At 41.4% G+C, this 18,134-nt stretch overlaps 1 protein-coding gene across 1 annotated transcript; it reads left to right on the top strand.

The window, feature by feature from the left end:
• The first annotated feature begins 262 nt into the window (after positions 1 to 262).
• On the top strand, positions 263 to 12,832 carry JDP2 (Jun dimerization protein 2). The gene is made up of 4 exons (XM_083350833.1): positions 263 to 795; positions 8,400 to 8,623; positions 11,252 to 11,356; positions 11,598 to 12,832. Exons 2-4 carry the CDS (start codon positions 8,423 to 8,425, stop codon positions 11,781 to 11,783), a joined length of 492 nt encoding a protein of 163 aa, XP_083206959.1. The 5' UTR covers positions 263 to 795; positions 8,400 to 8,422; the 3' UTR covers positions 11,784 to 12,832.
• The last annotated feature ends 5,302 nt before the right edge of the window (positions 12,833 to 18,134 follow it).

Genomic DNA, 18,134 nt, shown 5'->3' with positions numbered 1-18,134 from the left:
TTTAGCCTGCACACACCCCCTAAGCTTTCCAATCAAGTGAACTTTCGAATCAAAAGTGTCCCTGAACCAGATGCTCTGCTTCGCTGAATGGCCCGCACTAACCAAAGGGAGCTATTTTTTTATCATCCGGAAAAACCGCCCAGCCCGGTTCGCAGCTTTTCCTTCCGAAAGAGAAGAGAAGGTGCCGAGCGAGGTTAGAGCCTGCTTGGAAGTCACGCCCTTTGACCTGGAAGCCTTCTCGTTTGCAGCGATCTTACAGCTGGCATTGTGCACTTGCTCGGGCTCCCTGCTTCCATTCCGACTGGACTTGGCTCTTGGGCTGGGGGGGAGCTGAAAGTGGCCGAGTGGGGCGCCTGGCGGGAACGGGCGGGAGAGCCACCGGGCTCTGCCCGCGAAAAGTCCCGCCTCCCCCACGCCGGCTGCGATCTCCTCCCCTGCGGTCCTCTCTTCTCCTCCCACCTTGACGTCTGGAGCTGGCAGCCCGGCCGGTTCCGCATTCCCGACCCCTCCCCGCAGCTCAGGGGCTGCTATATAATAGGGGCTGATGCAACCCACCCAGCCGTCCGACACAGCCTGCGAGAGGGGCGAAGCGACTTGCGGCGAAGAAGGCGGGGCTGCTGCTAGCCAGGCGTGCCCGCGGCCGCAGAGATCGGTCCCGGGACCGGGCCTGGGGAGAGAAGCCGAGACCCGCTCCCGGAGCTGGGCGGCGGCGGCGGCGGCGGCGCTGGAGGACCTGAGCGCTCGACTCGCTTCCCGCTGCAGCCGGGCCCCGGAGGCACCTTTTCCCTCCCTCCGGTGGGTACAGGAATGGATTGCGCGCGGCGGAAGGGCGGGTTGGTATTGCGGGAGCTCCGCGCCTGGTTTCTTCCTGGTCCGCCTGCCGAGGCTGCGATCGTCGGATCGGACTTTCGGCGTCTCTGCTCGGGCCTGTGCTCCCCATCCCCCCGCCCCAGGAGCGACCTTCGTGGAGCCTCAGCCTCTCTGGGGGCTGCTAGCCCTGGGCCGCTGGCGCATTCCCTAGGGTCGAAGCTGCCGCGCTCCCCACCCTCCCCGGCCCCCATTAGCTGCTGCTTAGGACTCTTTAACTGTCTTGCTGACACGCAGGGTATCTTAAATATCGTAGTGGCATTTCCCCCCCCCCCCGTGCAAAATTCCAGTACATTTTTATGGTGAGCGGGAAACTGTAAAACGTTCTGATACTTAGTGATGGAAGAGAAAGCTCCGTTGCGATTTATTTATTTTGGATTAATCGGTGCGGAACGTCAATTAATTGTCGGGTATCGGGATATCCTGGAAGCTTTTCTACCCTGATTGCTTTAGGCATTATTTGGTATTCACAACTTCCCAAATATAATAGCTCGGAATCTGGGCTGGAAAAAGATTGAATTAAATTCCTTTTCCTCATCTAGCAAATTGCATCAAGGCAGGATTCTTGGCATCCGAGGTAGGTAAAATGAGGACCCAGATTGTTGGGGGCAATAAGCTGACTTTGTAATAATGCCACTTGGGAGGTGTGTGAAAGCCCTAATAAGCAGGCATATACATAGAATGAAGGCTACTGCTAAGCTTGTAAGCCGCCCTGAGTCTTCGGAGAAGGGCGGGATATAAATGGAATTAAAATAAAAAATAAATAAATCAGCAACGAAGCACTGATATTAAACTGTAAGGAGGAGGAAGTGGGTGCCTGTGCAACATACCTCAGGTACCTTTAATGCAGGTACACTATCCAGCCATCGTGTTTAGGAATGCTGTAATTACTAACAAGGCAGTGATGTAATATTTGGAGGAAAACAGTGTTATTCCAGTTTAATTTTGTATTTTCTTTTACAAGCATTTTGCTTATTTGGAACATTTTCATTTTTCATTGATCAACAGTTCCAAAGAGGGACATCTTTTTTTTTCTTCATCCCACTGGAAGATTCTTTTTGTGTCCTTCATCTTCATTGGACATTTTATTTCACTGTTTGTTTTTCTTTCTCTGCCTTCCTATACGTCCTATCATTTAGCTAATCTTTTCTTTCTTTAGCCACCTATTTGGCTTCTCTTCCATCCGCTCTCATTTTTCTAGAGTCAAGGAAAACAGGACGGGAAGGCCCTGTCTTCTATTTGATATTAGGGAAGAAATTCATGATAAAGGTGGACTTTGCAGCATAGTGGGCTGGCTTTTCCGGGTAGGAAAATGACAGCAAGGATTTTGTGTTCCCAAAGAGATAAGTGAAAGAGCTGCAGAGTGCTCCCAATAGATAGCAAATAACAAAAGAGTTGCAGTTGACTTATGCGTTATATAGAATTGCTGTAAGCATTATGCCTTCTGTGCTAACTATCCCCTCCCCTTCCTTGTGATTTTCTTGTTAATAATGTCCCTGTGTTGTCACTGCTTCAGCCATAGGCTTTCTTCCATTAATCCAGAGGATACATTTCCCCCATCCATCCATGTGTCTAGGGCTTTTATGAATGAGTTTGCTGCTTCAGGATGAGGCCATCTCCACTGGTTTTTTGTTATGTTACTATAATAGGGTGAAAGTTGTGGATGTAGAAGTGTTACTTAAACTGGGCTAGGCCTTGCCTGGAGGAGCTAGGGAAAGTGATTTGAAGCTTGCAAGTTCCACAGCTTTGGTTTGGGCGTGCCTGATAGTTTAGCCACACCTTTTCTGGCATGTTAAGGAGGACATGCAGATTTTATTTTACTGATTGAAAACAAAAAAGCACGAAGGCTTGAAGAAAGCATCTTCCTGGGACACATTTTCAATGTGTTGCTTTCTTTGCATATCTTTTGCCTATTGTTATAAACTGAGTGTTTTCTTGGGAAACACTGTGACTTTCTGGAAAACTGGTGACCTTTTTTGTTATTGTTCTGTGTTTTTCCCCCACAGGACAGTTTTGCTGAGTATACAGCACTGTAGGCTCCAGATCCACAAATGCACAGAATGCTGTCTTAATCCCTTTGAAAAGTATCTTGTTACTAACTAGGATTGAGAACTTCTCTCTTTCTGTTTAGACGGGCAGAGAGAGTAATGGAATAATGCTGCTTTTTGCCAGTCTGCTTGTTCATTTCTTTGGTTTGCACAATGTGATTGTGCAGGCTAGTAATCTTTTTGACTAAAGCTTGAGCAAATCTCACATCCTACCTGATCTGTTTTATTCAGAAGAAGGTGGATATTTCATGTCCGCCATTTCTCAAAAGGTCTTCCTTCTTCCACATCTCTGAAACCTGAGAAAGAAATTACGCAGCAAAAAAAAATAAATCCTAAATTCACTTTAGTAATCAAGCATGAAATGCAGCTAAAGCTGGTTTTTTGCATTTCCCTCTACAAGGCCTTTTTCTTTTTTCCCCAGTCCCTGCCCTTAATTATTTGGGAGTAGATTGCAGATGAAATTGAGAGGAAAGAAAGAGAGAGGAAAAACAGCAAGCAAGAGCCACATTATGTTTCTTTTTTCTTTTGATGAAGGGCCTGCGGAGGTGTGCTTGAAAACACAGGGTCTCCTATGCCCTCAAGGTGGGTGAGAACACTCACTTGGCTGGTTCCAGGGCCATATGCAACTGATGGTGGCCAATGAAATGGGGCCTGGCTCGTTCTGTTGCTTGTCTTGGCAGCTTGCTCCATGGCTTGTATTACCAGCCCTGGAATGCAAGGACTGCCAAAGTCACTCGCTGTATGTGTATGTGCATGTGTGTGCACGCACGCGCATGTGTGGGGCTTGGAGAGCGGAGCAAAGACAAATGCTTCACTGAGTCAGGCTAGGAATGTTTCAGCTTATTGCTTGCTTGCTTGCATGGAAGCAATCTGCAGGCTCTTGCCAGAGTTCTCCACTGGGAATCGGCAAACTTGTGGGGGCGTTCAGGAGACCAGTTGTTAGGATGTCAAATTCTTTGTGCAGTTCCTAACAGTTTAAAATGCCCATTTGTGTGGGTGGGTCAGCAGGACATAGGACTTGCAGTCAAAATCCATCTTCCTTGCAAGGAGCAGCAGATAGCTAGCTGTCTTGAGATTACATGGCATGTTCTGGAAGATTTAAGAGAGACAAACGTGGCTGTTTGCTCTGTAACCTCTGGCCATTATGCAGTAAACGCCATGGGTATATTGCATCCCTGTCACAAATTCTAGTGACTTTCTCATTGAAATAGGATCTTTATTTCTATAGTTATTGTTCTAGAAACACAGATCAATACCAAAGAGATTCTTTTGTTGCAAAAGTGAAAGAATAGGCAACATTATAACGGGGTTAAAATATGATGATCTGCCTAACAGATCTAGGTGCAATTCATTTCAACCTTTAGTTGAATAAGAAGCTTTGAAGAAACATTTTCAATGCCTCAGTTTTGGGACATGTTTCACACAAAATGCTAAGCTGCAAAAAAAAAAAAACAACCCAAACCGCTATTATGTCTTCGGTTTTATGAAGAAGGCCTAGGTAGAGACAGGAATATGTTCTTATGGCTCTCTTGCTTAAAATAGTTTAATTGGGTCATGCTTCCCCAGTTTAGGTAGGCTAAACTATATCATCTCATTATCACCAGTCAGCACTATTAAGTTGCAGCAGATTGAACTAGGCCTAGGTTAACTTAATGAAAAAATCCGGAATCTTGACCTCTGTCCTAATAAGCTTTAGCATCTGAATATGAAAAAAAATATATCAGAAAAAAATCACTTAATACACAAATATAATATTGAAAGAAAAATATTTTTCTATCCTCATAAATTTCAGAATAATTCCACACACTACTTCCAGTCAGTCTGAATATTTGCATAGCTGTCCTTTAAAAAGTAACACACATTAGAAAAAAAATTTGCTTTCAGATATGCCTTTTTATTCAAACACATATGGGCCAAACTAGATATAATGAATGGAGATTAAAGACATAATGAATGGAGATTAAAACATTATTCTCCAAAGCACCTGAAGGTAGAATAAGAAGCGATGAATGGAAACTAATCACAAAGAGAACCAACTTCGAACTAAGGAGAAATTTCCCAACAGAACAATTAATAGAACTACTTGCCTCCAGAAATTGTGAGTGCCCCACACTGGAGGCTTTCAAAAAGAGACCGGACAACCAATTGTCTGAAATTGTATAGAGTCTCTCACTTGAGCAGGGGTTTGGTCTAGAAGACCTCCAAGGTCCCTTCCAACTCTGTTATTCTGTTATCAGAATTTTAAGCCTCAGCCAAATCGTGATGAAGCTAATAGGAAGTGACTTAGGAAGAGAAAAGACAAGATGGGTTATCATTCTAAACCACTTTTCAAAAGTTTCCTTTTATACCACGTTTCTTAGTCTCCAGAACTCGAAAATATTTTAAAAGGTGGTTGACAAAAGAAAATCAAAAGTAGAAAAAAGTGCAGTTTTTAATGTGCTTCAAATGTATGCCAGCTCCTTTATGTCACCTCGGCAGTAGGAGCAATTTTCTACCTAGGCAAGTTATTTGTGGTTTGGCAGATTTAATCGCTTCACTTTGAGAGCCTCAACAAAAAGCAACGGACACATAAAATGATATGGAAGATGATATCTGGGTGCACAAACTTGAGTCTAAGTAACTGCATTAGAAAAGCTGAAACTTTAGGCTGCCTTTTGTGACCTGATATGCTCCATCTGTGTTGAACTATAACTTGATTTATACCCCTGTCCATGTGACCTTAGACCAGCAATTATAGGAGCCGCATCTAACATATCTAGAAGGCACTGAATTGGAAAAGATAGGTTTAGATTAATGGTAGTAACTGATTTGATTTAAAATAAGGCATTTTGGCTTCCTTTAGTCCCTCCGGTTGTTATAAATTACAGTTGCAAAGGCCTCTTCTGATTAAGAATGCTGAATGGGGTTAGACCTGCTCTGGAAGAGCCCTAAATGGCCTGTCCCTGCTCTAAGGCGAAAGGGGTTAGGGAAGGAGAATTGATCATGATAAAATACAGTATACACTTTGCATTGAAATGCTCCTTTATCAAATGTTAGTATCTCCCCTTAAGATGGCAGGTGATATGAAAGAGCTATTTCAAATGCTACAGCGCTACTGGTCTAGTGCAGGGGTAGGCAACCTTGGCTCTTTTAATACTCATGGACTTCAACTCCCAGAATTCCTGAGTCAGCATAGCTGGGAGTTGAAGTCCATGAGTCATAAAAGAGCCGAGGTTGCCTACCCCTGGTCTAGTGGAAAAGTAGTGAAAGATCAGGTGTTATATAATGGTTGAGGTGTTCGGCTGGCAAGGAGGAGACCCAGATTCTAAACTACTTTCAGCCATGTAAATTCACTGGATGATCTTGGCTGAATCACTTAACATCTCAACCAACCCCCCCTCCCCCCTAGAATTGTGGAGATCGGAGAAATATGTTTTGTATTGCACTTAAATAGAAATGCACACTAGAAGAAAACACCTAATACTTAGTCGTCACTGGCATAATATAAGACAGCTATGTATTATCAGGAATATTGTGCATATTTATTTTAGGTAGAGTGTATATTTGAAATCATACTTAATACTACCCATATTTCTTTCTTTCTAGCTTAGCATATTGCATAAATGCAGCTGTTAAGGTTTGTAAGCAAAGTTAGTTCTAGTTTATTTACTAAATAATGGTTTAGAGGGTTATGTGAAGCCGGTGTGTTCTTGACCTTGCAAAGGCCAAATGTTCCTTTCCCTAGATTCAAGGGGATTATTAATGTGATAATACATAGCCCTCCCTTCTCTTTCTCAACTGTCATTCAGGCTTATAGCATCAGTGTCATTTTTAATCACATGAATTCTGAAAAAGCAAAGCTTTCTGTCTAGCAGTGATCCATTTTTAAAATTTATTTATTTTATTTAACACGACTGCTTATGATTACCCTTCAGTCAAATGAACATCTATAACTATCTGTCAATCAAATGTTTTCCAAAGGTTACCAAATCTGTCAAAAACAACAAAACCTGCATATACATACCTTGCAGCAGCTGAGTGACAGTTCTGGCAGGACGTGTTATAGGTTTGGCAGGATGGGCAGAAACAAGCTCTCTGTAGCTTTTCCTCCCTCTACAACAGGGGTCCCCAACCTTGGCAACTTTAAGAGCTGTGGACTTCAATTCCCAGAATTCCTCAGCCAGCATGGCTGGCTGGGGAATTCTGGGAGTTGAAGTCCACAAGTCTTGCCAAAGTTGGGGACCCCTGCTCTACAATACATGAGACCTTTCTCTTCCCACAGGTTTTCAGAGAGGAGAGAGAGGTGCACTTTCAGTGGTCCCTTCATCCCAACTTGGCCAATAGTAGAGGGGAGGAGTGCTTCCATCATGCTGCCCAGTCCAGGACTATTGATGGGTAGGGAAGGAGCAAAAATAGTATAAGACTGGTTTGCTTTTTCCCCCCCAGTTAACTATTCCAGTCTTTTAGGGGGTGATTTTTTAAAGATAGGCCTTTCATTATTATTTTTTACTCAAATAGAGCGATCGATCTCTGTGCAATTCTCTTTCTTATTGCTTAGTCTTTCCAAAATCATTGTGCCGAACAATATGAATTTTTCAACAGATAAAATCAAGGTGATCCTTTATGAAGTTTTTTCCTCCCTAACTTTAAATAACTGGCTGCAGCTAGCACAACCCAAACCAGATATGGGAAAGGATTTTAAATAGTAGTATTTTCCAAGGGAACATTTTTGTAGGCAGTACTAAAGTTGATCAATGCTTTTGAGGTTTCGTGGGGGGGGGGATACTACATAATTCCTAGTCTTAAATAATCTGTGCAATTTGTTAACTTCCTTTTGTAATTCTGCCTTCCTCCTTGAGTTTATAAATACATTGAACAGACCCCTTGCTGAATTAGCTAATCATTGCTTCTTGTTTATTAAAGCATTCATCCACAGAGTTGGTTTGGTTCCTCTTAGCATAACAATTATTAATTCCTCCTTTTTTTTGTGACCCACCTCCTTTCAACTTAGCACATGCTTATAGACACAAAAAGGTACAATGTTCAGTTATCTAGCTTTGCTTAATCTCCCCCCACCATGCCCCCCCCCGCAGCCTTTTGTATTTTATTTTCTTTGTTTAACTGTTTGAAAGTGGATTGGTTATGATCTGCGATGGGAATAATAGTTCATATTCATTAAGATATCTTTCTCCAAAGGTTTTTGTGCAACGTCCTAGACTGAAATCTTTTCAAATACATGGCAGGAAAGTCTGCTTTAAAACTTAATGTATGTCTTTTATTTATCAATTTCCATAGCCCGGTACGTGGGGTGGGGGAGGGAGGGAGAGAGACAGAAAGAGAGAGAGAAAGAGACAAAGAGAGATGGAAAGAAAGGTGGTGCGGGGGGGGGGGGGGAGAGTTTCACAGAAAATAGCCAATTATAATGCTTCTTCCTAATACTCTTTGTATTCTCCCTGCTTAGCTTTCTACAGCAAATGATGGTTAGCTTCTCCTTCTTTTCTCTAGGGTGTGGAATTGTGTATCTTGCTATGATGCCAGGGCAGATTCCAGACCCGTCCTTGACAGCTGGCGCTCTGCCTGGCCTTGGCCCTTTGGCAGGGTTACCTGGTACTACTTTGACAGCAGAGGAACTGAAGTATGCTGACATTCGCAGCATTGGGGCCATGATCTCACCACTACATTTCCTGGAGGTGAAACTGGGCAAGAGGCCTCAGCCAATGAAAAGTGAGGTAGGTTCTAAAATAAAATTGGGTCAAAGTGTCACCCGTATCTGTCAACCAGGGTTCAAAAGCAATGACGACTCATTCCTTTTGTTCATAAACCTACAGGCTTATGCGCATGCATGCTTTGAGAAATATTTGGAAAGGTGATTTGGGTGAGGTCTGTACCTTTTCTTCTGTTCTTTAAAGCAGCCCAATTATTTCTAGTTTTCCATGCAAACCTGAAAAAATGTACCACTGCTTTAAGTGACCTATTCCTTAAAGGTAATTAGCTCACAGGGATTTCTGGTTTTTATTAGGATTTTTTTTTTTAGATTTCTAAATTAGGCAAGATAAAATTTTTGAAAATGAAGATAGCGTTACCCAGGATCTGATGAAGTACTAAGGATAGTTTGAAAAATAAATTTAGTCATGTTGTTAAGCGCTGTACAGTTCAAGGCATTTTACTAGTCTCCTCATGGATAGGGTAAGGAAAGAAAGAAAGGTTTGAACTAAATTCCCATCATCTCTGAGCATAACCCATGCTAATATGGATACCAGGAAAGAGAAGGCTGGCTTAGGGTAAAGGAGGGAATGGAACTGCATAATGAAGAAAGTGATTAGCACACTTGGAGGGCGCTTGCTTGTGAAGGCTCAACTAATAAAACTGGCAGGGTAATAACTGAGAAAGTCGCACGATGTAATATTTAGCATTTTCACATTGTTGGAAGGATAATAATGTATGCATAACTTCCAAATAACTACCCAAAATAACAGAAACAGTGGTTCTGTGGAACATTGGCATCTCTTAAATCCATAAAGGCATCATTCTTCTGGCCTTTCACAAGGCAGTAAAGACTTGGCTTTTCCATGGACACTAGACTAGAATATTAGGGGAGCCTGTTTTCAGGGTATATGTGTATGCATGTATACACATGCAAACGCATGAGAGAGAGAGAGAGCACGCCTTGGATATGATGGGCTTTTAAATTTGTTTTGTTAATTGTTGCTATTAACTGGATGTTGGCTCCTCTGAATCACACGTCAAGCGGCAGCCATATAAATTGAATGAATGAAGAATCCTACGTATAAATACTTATTGTATTAGAGAACTGACTACTTGACTAGTTGGTATAAAGCTCATACAAAGCGGCCTGGAAGGTGTCTTTTTTTTTCTCACACAACCAGGATTATAATGGAAAAAAAGTAAAGTTGATCCTCCTTTCTGGAACTGAGAAATGGGTTATGTTTATGTAGTTATACCTTTTTTATATTTGTAAAAATACATTTACTTCATTAACCTTAGAAAAGCTGACGTCTGTGCGTGTCTGTAAAAAGAGAACATGTGGTTGTAAAATAATGTTGACATTTGAGAAAGCTGTGATCTTCACATTTCTAAAATATTTACTTGGAAATATCCATAGTGTGACTTGTTTCTACATAAACATGCCTGATTGATTAGGGCAGAAAGGTCTAATAATATAGTAATTTATAGATGTAAGGTTATTGTACAAGGGAATAAGGTAAAGGTAAAGGTTCCCCCGCACATGCGTGCTAGTCGTTTCCAACTCTAGGGGCCGGTGCTCATCTCCATTTCAAAGCCAAAGAGCCAGCGCTTGTCTGAGGATGTCTCCGTGGTCATGTAGCCGGCATGACTAGACGCCAAAGGCGCACGGAACGCTGTACCTTCCCACTGTAGTGGTCCCTATTTTTCTACTTGCATTTTTACGTGCTTTTGAACTGCTAGGTTGGCAGAAGCTGGGACGAGTAACAGGCGCTCACTCTGCTACGCGGCACTCGGGATTCGACCCGCCAAACTGCCGACCTTCTGATCGACAAGCTCAGCGTCCTAACCCACTGAGCCACCGTGTCCCTTGTACAAGGGAATATTCAATGCTAAATGTTGTAATACAGATTTGAAGGAAGAGCAAATGGCAACAATGGAGAGTCTCTAGCTATATGAGGTGTGACTACAGAATGCATCGTAAGCAAAGGTTTCATACTTTGCCTTGAGGAGTGAAGTTGCTGGCCACTACGCTCTATGCACTGAATTCAAGATGGGATTATACCATCTAAACAGGGTTGATTTCAGCATTGCATTCCAGGGACATTTTAACAGGAGTGCTGCAGATCCTGGCTGAAGGTCACCCAAATAATTTAAATCTTTCAGGATCCTTTACAATGAGATTCCCAGGAGAAAAATTTTAGATGGCTTCTTTGCTGAAGCTTTATTCAGTAGTGATATAAAATGTCATCCAGGCCTCACTGGTGATAAATGGTCCACTGGCATAATGATATGCTGTCCTGACTCTCCTTTTGCTTATGCATGAGCAGGGAGAAGAATACTTTGAAGGTGCTAATTGACTGATGAATAATTAGTGGCATACATTCCCTCTCTCCCTCTTAAGATGTAGGCATCTATTCCACTTCAGTGTCATCAGGACATGCGAATCTGTTTGTGGGCTTGTTAAAAAGCCCACAGACAGAAAAGCAGAATATAGCTTTCAGAGTTTCAATCCATGTCTCTATGGCAGCTTAAGGATTAAATGTTTTGTGGAAGAAAGCATCATGCACTGGGCTGTGTGAGATGTAGTTAGCATCACATGATTTCTTCTCTTTGTTCAGTTGTCTTATTGCACTTGCGTTTTTCTCTTTTAGCTAGATGAGGAAGAGGAAAGGAGAAAAAGACGCAGAGAGAAGAACAAAGTAGCAGCTGCTCGATGTCGGAACAAGAAGAAGGAGAGAACTGAATTCCTGCAGCGGGTGAGTGTGACCCCTTGTTCCTTCTACTGTTATAAAGTGGATGAAACAGCCGAAAAAAATCCTGCTTTTCTGGAAGCTCCTGTGTTATTCTTCTCCATCCGTGCTTCACAATGTAGAGCAATCTAGCTGTGAATAGAGAAGTGTCTGTTTGTTTTGGATGTTGGATGAGGTAGTGGCTTCTTCCTACAGTATAACTGAGAAATTGAAAACTTCACCTCCACATTTCTCTGATTTTGCATAGGAATCTGAACGCCTGGAACTCATGAATGCTGAGCTGAAGGCACAGATAGAAGAGCTAAAGCAGGAAAGGCAGCAGCTGATCTTGATGCTGAATCGCCACCGTCCCACCTGCATTGTTCGGACAGATAGTGTGAAAACACCAGAGAATGAGGCCAATCCACTGCTGGAACAGCTTGAGAAGAAATGAAAGAATGCATGGTGGGCAAGAAGTTGCACAAACAGGGTCTCTGAGAGTCTCTCATCTAATTACTGTATGACGAACTGTGCACTGTTGAGATTAGTGCAGCCGGGACTAATGAGCTTCCTTAAGGATTGCACATTCCAGATAAAGGAAGAGAAGAAGGATCAGTGGAACACTGAAGTGGGAAGCTTCCCTTGCCACTAAGAGGTCAACTTGAGTGGATGTGGAGCCATTCTGAAGGCTTTCCTGGTTTTCCTTGCAGTACTTCAACTTGCGGAATATCTTTAAGCAACCCATTACAGGCCTGCATTCCAAGCCTGGAACATTTTGGGACACTGGGAGATAGCATTATGGTTCTCGCTACTCCTCTTCTCACAGCGATTGGTTGAGAGTTAGTAGGGACCAGGTGGAAGCCATCAACAGGCAAAACTGGGCAGACATTAGTTCTTGTATCCTCCCCATTTAGGACCTGCCGTGCTCTCCCTCTCCCTCTCCTTTCCTCTCTCTCTCTCTCTCTCTCTCTCTCTCTCTCTCCCTCTCTCTCCCTCTCTCTCTCTCTCTCCCCCCCTCTCTCTCCCCCCCCCCCTCTCTCTCTCTCTTCCTGTTTCTCTCCAGAACTAAACCAGAAACCAAGAATGGCAAACACTTGACACAAGTCCTGCCTCATTGCTGGGCCTGTCTGTGGCACTGTGGCGCAGGCGCCCCCACAAGCACACCCTCAGTACAATGTTTACAGCCCAGCTGTCCAGAGGCCATGCTTTTAAAATGCACATTTTTACAGTTTTTAAATATTTTTTTATAAAAGTTTTATACAGTCTCTATACGGATTTATATAATCACTTGATGTGATCCAATAGAAATGTATGTTATTATGGTCTTTGTTACAAATATATATGCCGCAGTTATCTCCATTGTGTTATTTGTTTGGTGGTGTCCGGGCCCTTTCCCTCGGCATGCTGGGAAAGTGTCCTGTGCCTTTAGTCTGGCTCCACTGCCATGTCCATCCATGTACGTCCTTCATAATATTCAGTCGTGTATCAGTAAATGTTAACTTTTACTTACCCTCCTATCTCCTGTGCTTCATTTTGTGTTCTGATGTGCTGATTGAGTATCTTTTCAGAACTATTGAAAAAAATGTTTTAAAGTACTTTAGCAGCCAAAATTCAGGCCACCATCTCTTTAATTTCACCAGTCTCATCCCTGATACCTTGTGCATTTGTGTCTAAATTTTATATGATCACCTGTCAGAATATATATATTAAAAAATCAGAATTTTAATTTGAAAACTATATTTAATTTGAATAATTGGCTGTTGGTAATATCTCACAACTTGGGTTAAGATAATTATGAATTGTGTCAAGATAACTATTTTGCACAAAATTGCATGCAAATGTTTAGGCACCCTGGTCAAATTGCATGTTTCAGCGAATCTCTTAGAGATTAGAAGGATTTAAACAAGGTATCTTTTTGAAAATTTGAACTCATATGTGCTATTGAGCAATAGATTCAGAATATGGAAGCAGTAAATATAGCCGATGCAGAAGCTTTCCAACTGATTCATTAATATACAGTATATATTTTAGCTGTATAGACATTTGTAAGGTCTTCAAAAGGCGATGAACTCAATAGACCTACTGTTAGCCAATTGAAAACAATTCCATAGGTAAACAAATACTCTGACTTTTGTAATCTTTTAGATTGTGATACCCTAGTAGTTCTATGTTCAACAATGCGGACTCCTCTAAGCAGCTGTCTGAGCATTTGAAAATGAAAATAGTTCAGTCTTAAAAACCAGGTAAGACTAAAACCTATCTGTCTTATCTACCTACCCCACACGCCATTACATATATATGTGTGTAGATGCATGTCTGTCAGCCCAACCACACACACACGTACAGTTTAATTTATTGCAGATTATGTTCTGTTTTTAAACTCACGTCACTCTTTGCATTTCTAGCGATAACACTCCTGCACTCAAAGTGGTGCCCATTCTATCAAAGTCAGCATCAGTTCTCTTCCAAGTATACAAGGCTATTCATTTTTCTGGAATTAATAATCTAGAGAATGTGTCATATAAACCCACACTTTCACATAATAGGGCTATTTGGAGGTTCTTTCATGGCTAGAAAGTCTGTGACTATTCAGATATTATCTTACTGCAAATCCGGTCATTTGTTAGACTGGAAACTGAAGGCCAACCAGTTCCTCATCTTTATCCTATAGCAGGGGTGTCAAACTCAATTTCATTGAGGGCCGCATCAGCATTGCGGTTGCCCTCAGGGGGCCGGGTGGGTATGGCCAGGGTGGGCGTGGCCTACTGGGTGGGCGTGGCTAAAGTGCATATGGCCTACTGGGTGGGCATGGCCAGCTCTACATTGTTCGCATCAAGGGTGCCTACGAGAGCCTGGGCAGGAGTGGGACAGATCTGAGGGTCTCTGGCAGAAGGAGGGTCTCTGGGCCAGGGCCAAGGCAGTGGGGGCCGTTCCCTCACTGTTTCTAGGATGGCTTCACGGGCCACATGAAACCCCCGGGCCTTGTGTTTGACATGTCTGTCCTATAGTAACAAAACAACAATAATAGAAATTCAACTCTTGGCATCAACTGCTTTACTTCCTGAAGTGAAGAGAAATACCTTTGATGATAAATGAGATGCATTAATATGAATAAAACTCTATGCCAGCCTTCTCCAAAGTGATGCCTTTCGGACAGGTTAGACTTTAATACTTATAATTCCTACTATGGTTATGGAAGTTGAAGTACTATGCATTCAGGGAGCAATGATTTGAGGAAATCTACTCTATACTGCCTCTCCTGCCAAATCTTTAGCCCCTTACTATTGTAGAAATATAGTATGTGTAAAACCTAAATCTCTTCTTATGTCTGTCTACACATTGTACAGTGCATGTCATTGCAAAGAAATTATCCTTAATTCCAGTTGAAGTGCAATTTAAGTGAGTTGAATAGGAATTCTTGTCCATTAGAAAACCCAACAGTGACAACATGACTTTGACTCTACTCTGCCAAGAAGAGCAGGGCTAGGATTATGGCAGTGTTCCCACAACTATTTTCCTACTTGACCTGCTTGAATTGCTACAGAGCAGGCATTGCTAATATGCAACCCATTAGGATTGTATCTTCTTGTTAGCAGAACCACTTGGTTACCAAATTCCTTTTGGCAACTCCAAAACAGAAGGACGAAGATGTATTAAAAGTAGAAATTAGGTTGACAAATTGGACTTAATTGCAAACAAATATTATTCCCTCTAATTTATGTTCTCTTAGCAATTATGATAAATGAAACAGAGTTCTCATGCCATGTTCATTCATTCATTCATTCATACATTTATATTTCATGTTTCTAGACCATCTCCCTCAATGTTATATTTTGCTGAATTTCTCCTGTTTTCTAATGTTTGCCAGTTTTCTAATGTTTCATTTTTAAATCTGATTCATAAACTTTCTTTAGTTTTATTGAAGAAATATATACATTATTGCACTACAGTTTATGAACTGAAATGCATATTTCATAACCTCTGTTTATAATATCACAGCAGTGAACAGTAAAAGTATATTAAGGAAGCAACATGTTATAAAAATTGGCCAGATAAAGACAGCAAAATGAGTCTTAATAAATGTCAAACGTACCTTTTACAGGTCTTTTTAAATGATACAATTTGTTTGCGGGAAGCTAGCAAGGAAAATTTGGTACTTTCAATCTTCCCTGGAAAAGGATTGTATATCACTGGGGCTGACAGAAAGAAATTCCTGCTTTTAACAGAAAGTAAAAATCCATTGAAAATGAATTGCTCAAAGTCACTAAGAACTTGGTGCAAGTGTTAGAGTTTATGGCCACCATGTGGTTGTCAGCAGGAATTGCTTTATGACAAGAATATACATTGGGCTAAGATCTTTCTGCTAAACTGTAGTTTATCAATGGGTCTCACTTAAAGCTAAGCCAAAATCAAACCACATCATGGCTAAGCATGATATATGATTTAAGATATAGTTATGAGGCACCCAGACCTAAAGCTGCAATTTGAATCCAGTCTTAGAACAGATTTATTAAAAGAATTGGATTGAGATCATCATGTATAGGGAAGAAGGAATGGCCTTGAGGACTGGAGAAATAAGAGCTACCAAAGCAATGGTCAGATAAATGGGCTTGAGCCCAGGCCAAGAAAACATTTCAAATAAGCTCCTCCCTAATTTGTATCAGTATACAGGGAAAAAAAATAAGGGAGGAGGAAGCACATTCAGATTTGCAAGATTGATGTCGGCCCTACAAAGTAAACCAGAAGAAACCAACGGCAAGTAGGTCAGGACAACAATAACAGAATCTTGCAAGTCTGACTATGCCTCCCTCTCCTTTAGTTTATCTTCAGATGAACTAGGGATGTTTTCTCAAATTGTTTGGCCTGGATTCAAGCTCCATTTAATTGACTATTGCCTTGGTAGCAGCTCCTTCTTCTATCCTTCAAAGCCATTCCCTATGCCTTCTGTATATCATAACCTTTCATTTTTGTTATTTTAATAAAATGGGTTTACTCTAGATAGAACCTCACAAGGTGTACCACACATGCTTTGTATGGCAAGAACCCCAGAATTGGTTTCACTGCCAGTGCTCTTATTTAAGAGTTATGGAAAAGAGCTTTGTCCAAGACATCAAGAAGTACAAAGCGCTGTGTATAGTAGACCAGATATACCAGTGCCTTATCATGACAAACATGCTGTGTTTACTACAATAAGTTTAACTAGAATAACTGCAGAGCTAACAGGTAAATTCACTCACCATGATATATTTGGTTAATTTTGGCTTGCTCTTTTGTGGAATAGGAAGTTGTTGATTTAAACACCAGTGTATGATTCAAAGGATTATCCAAACCCAGAGTATGTTGTGTGAACATGGCAGTACAATATCTTCATACAGTACCTTTGGGGTCCTGCCAACCTGTTGCCAGTGTCAAATAATTGTTGAAACCATTCATCTACCTTTCCATTTACCCCAAAAAACTTTTAAAGCTATTTGATCATCTGTTACAGTTAATTTATTTTACATTGCTGCTCTGAGCTGGGAGCTTAGATGGCCTAAATGATTCCTTCCATCTCTCAGATCCTATGATTTTATGGTAAGTAGACCTTTACAGATTTCAGCTTGAAACTTAAATAATTCTGCTCCAGGGAAATAAGAGGAGGATAGAGAATTGGGTATGTTGGCCACCTTGAGTTATTTATAAAAATAAAAAAGAGGGCTATAAATAAACAATGAAAACAAGTTAATAAAAATATTCAGTCTGTGAATATACTTCTCTATCCAAACTAGACATACATTGAAGTTTAGGTAGGATGGGGTTGACATGTTCTATTCCCCTCAAATGGGAATAAGCACATTTAAAAAAAAGCCAAAGCAAATGCATATGGCTGACAATGCATATCATTTTCCCCAATTACTGCATCTCTTGTACAAGATTTTTTATTTTAAAAAAACTGCTGTATTTCTGCTTGTCATAAGGATGGCACTATTCTTTTGGATCAGCAACTGCAACTGAAAATAGCTGAGACCCCAAATGCTGGTACAGTAGTGAATAGCTTTCAGAAAGTACAATTTGTTCAGCCAGCTAGTGATGCTGACAACACCTCACCCCCACTAGACTGAGTTCCTGGCCAAAGATTTACAAAGCTCTGAATGTCCCTTTTCCTGAGTAAACAGACTTCCTATAATTGTTGGAGCTGCACCCCAATCTAGAGTGCCTTTCTTTTATGCAATTAGAAATGCCTATTTTCCCCAATCAGAGGTTTGTATTTTAAGAATTCTGGGAAAGCATCTTCTGTGCCTGTATCTCCATTTAAGAAAAGGCTGAAATGGTGGAATTCTTCCTGCCATGCAACTTTTACAAACAAAGCAGTCTGTTGAACATTCACTCTGCTTTGCAAACTTTCATATGGGCCACCTTAAAAAGGACAGGGATACTCAAAAATGCTTTCGCTGTTGGAAAACAATCTAATAATTTTGTGATGCAGCACAATAATTTGTCTGGACCTTGCTGACAATTCTTTTCAGTCCTAAGCTTCATATTTTGATACTGGATACACATTCCTGAAATATGAAGCATTCATGCTGTTAAAGGCTTTATAATTCTCTGAATTGCCCCACCATCACCATCAAAATCCTAATTTTGAACACTACAATTTTTTTAAATACAGCAATATGAGGACATCCTTACTAGATCAGCCCAAATGCCTATATGGATTAGCATGTTTTTTCACAACCTAATGTCTCTCTGGGAAGTCCAGAAGCAAGACAAGGACACCACTTCGCTACCCTTATCGCGTCCGCAGATAATCGCCCGGCCGTCCTGT

This window comes from Vipera ursinii, assembly GCF_947247035.1.
Source record: "Vipera ursinii genome assembly, chromosome: 1".
NCBI classification, from domain to species: Eukaryota; Metazoa; Chordata; class Lepidosauria; order Squamata; family Viperidae; genus Vipera; species Vipera ursinii.
This window is presented reverse-complemented; position numbering and strand designations above follow the sequence as displayed.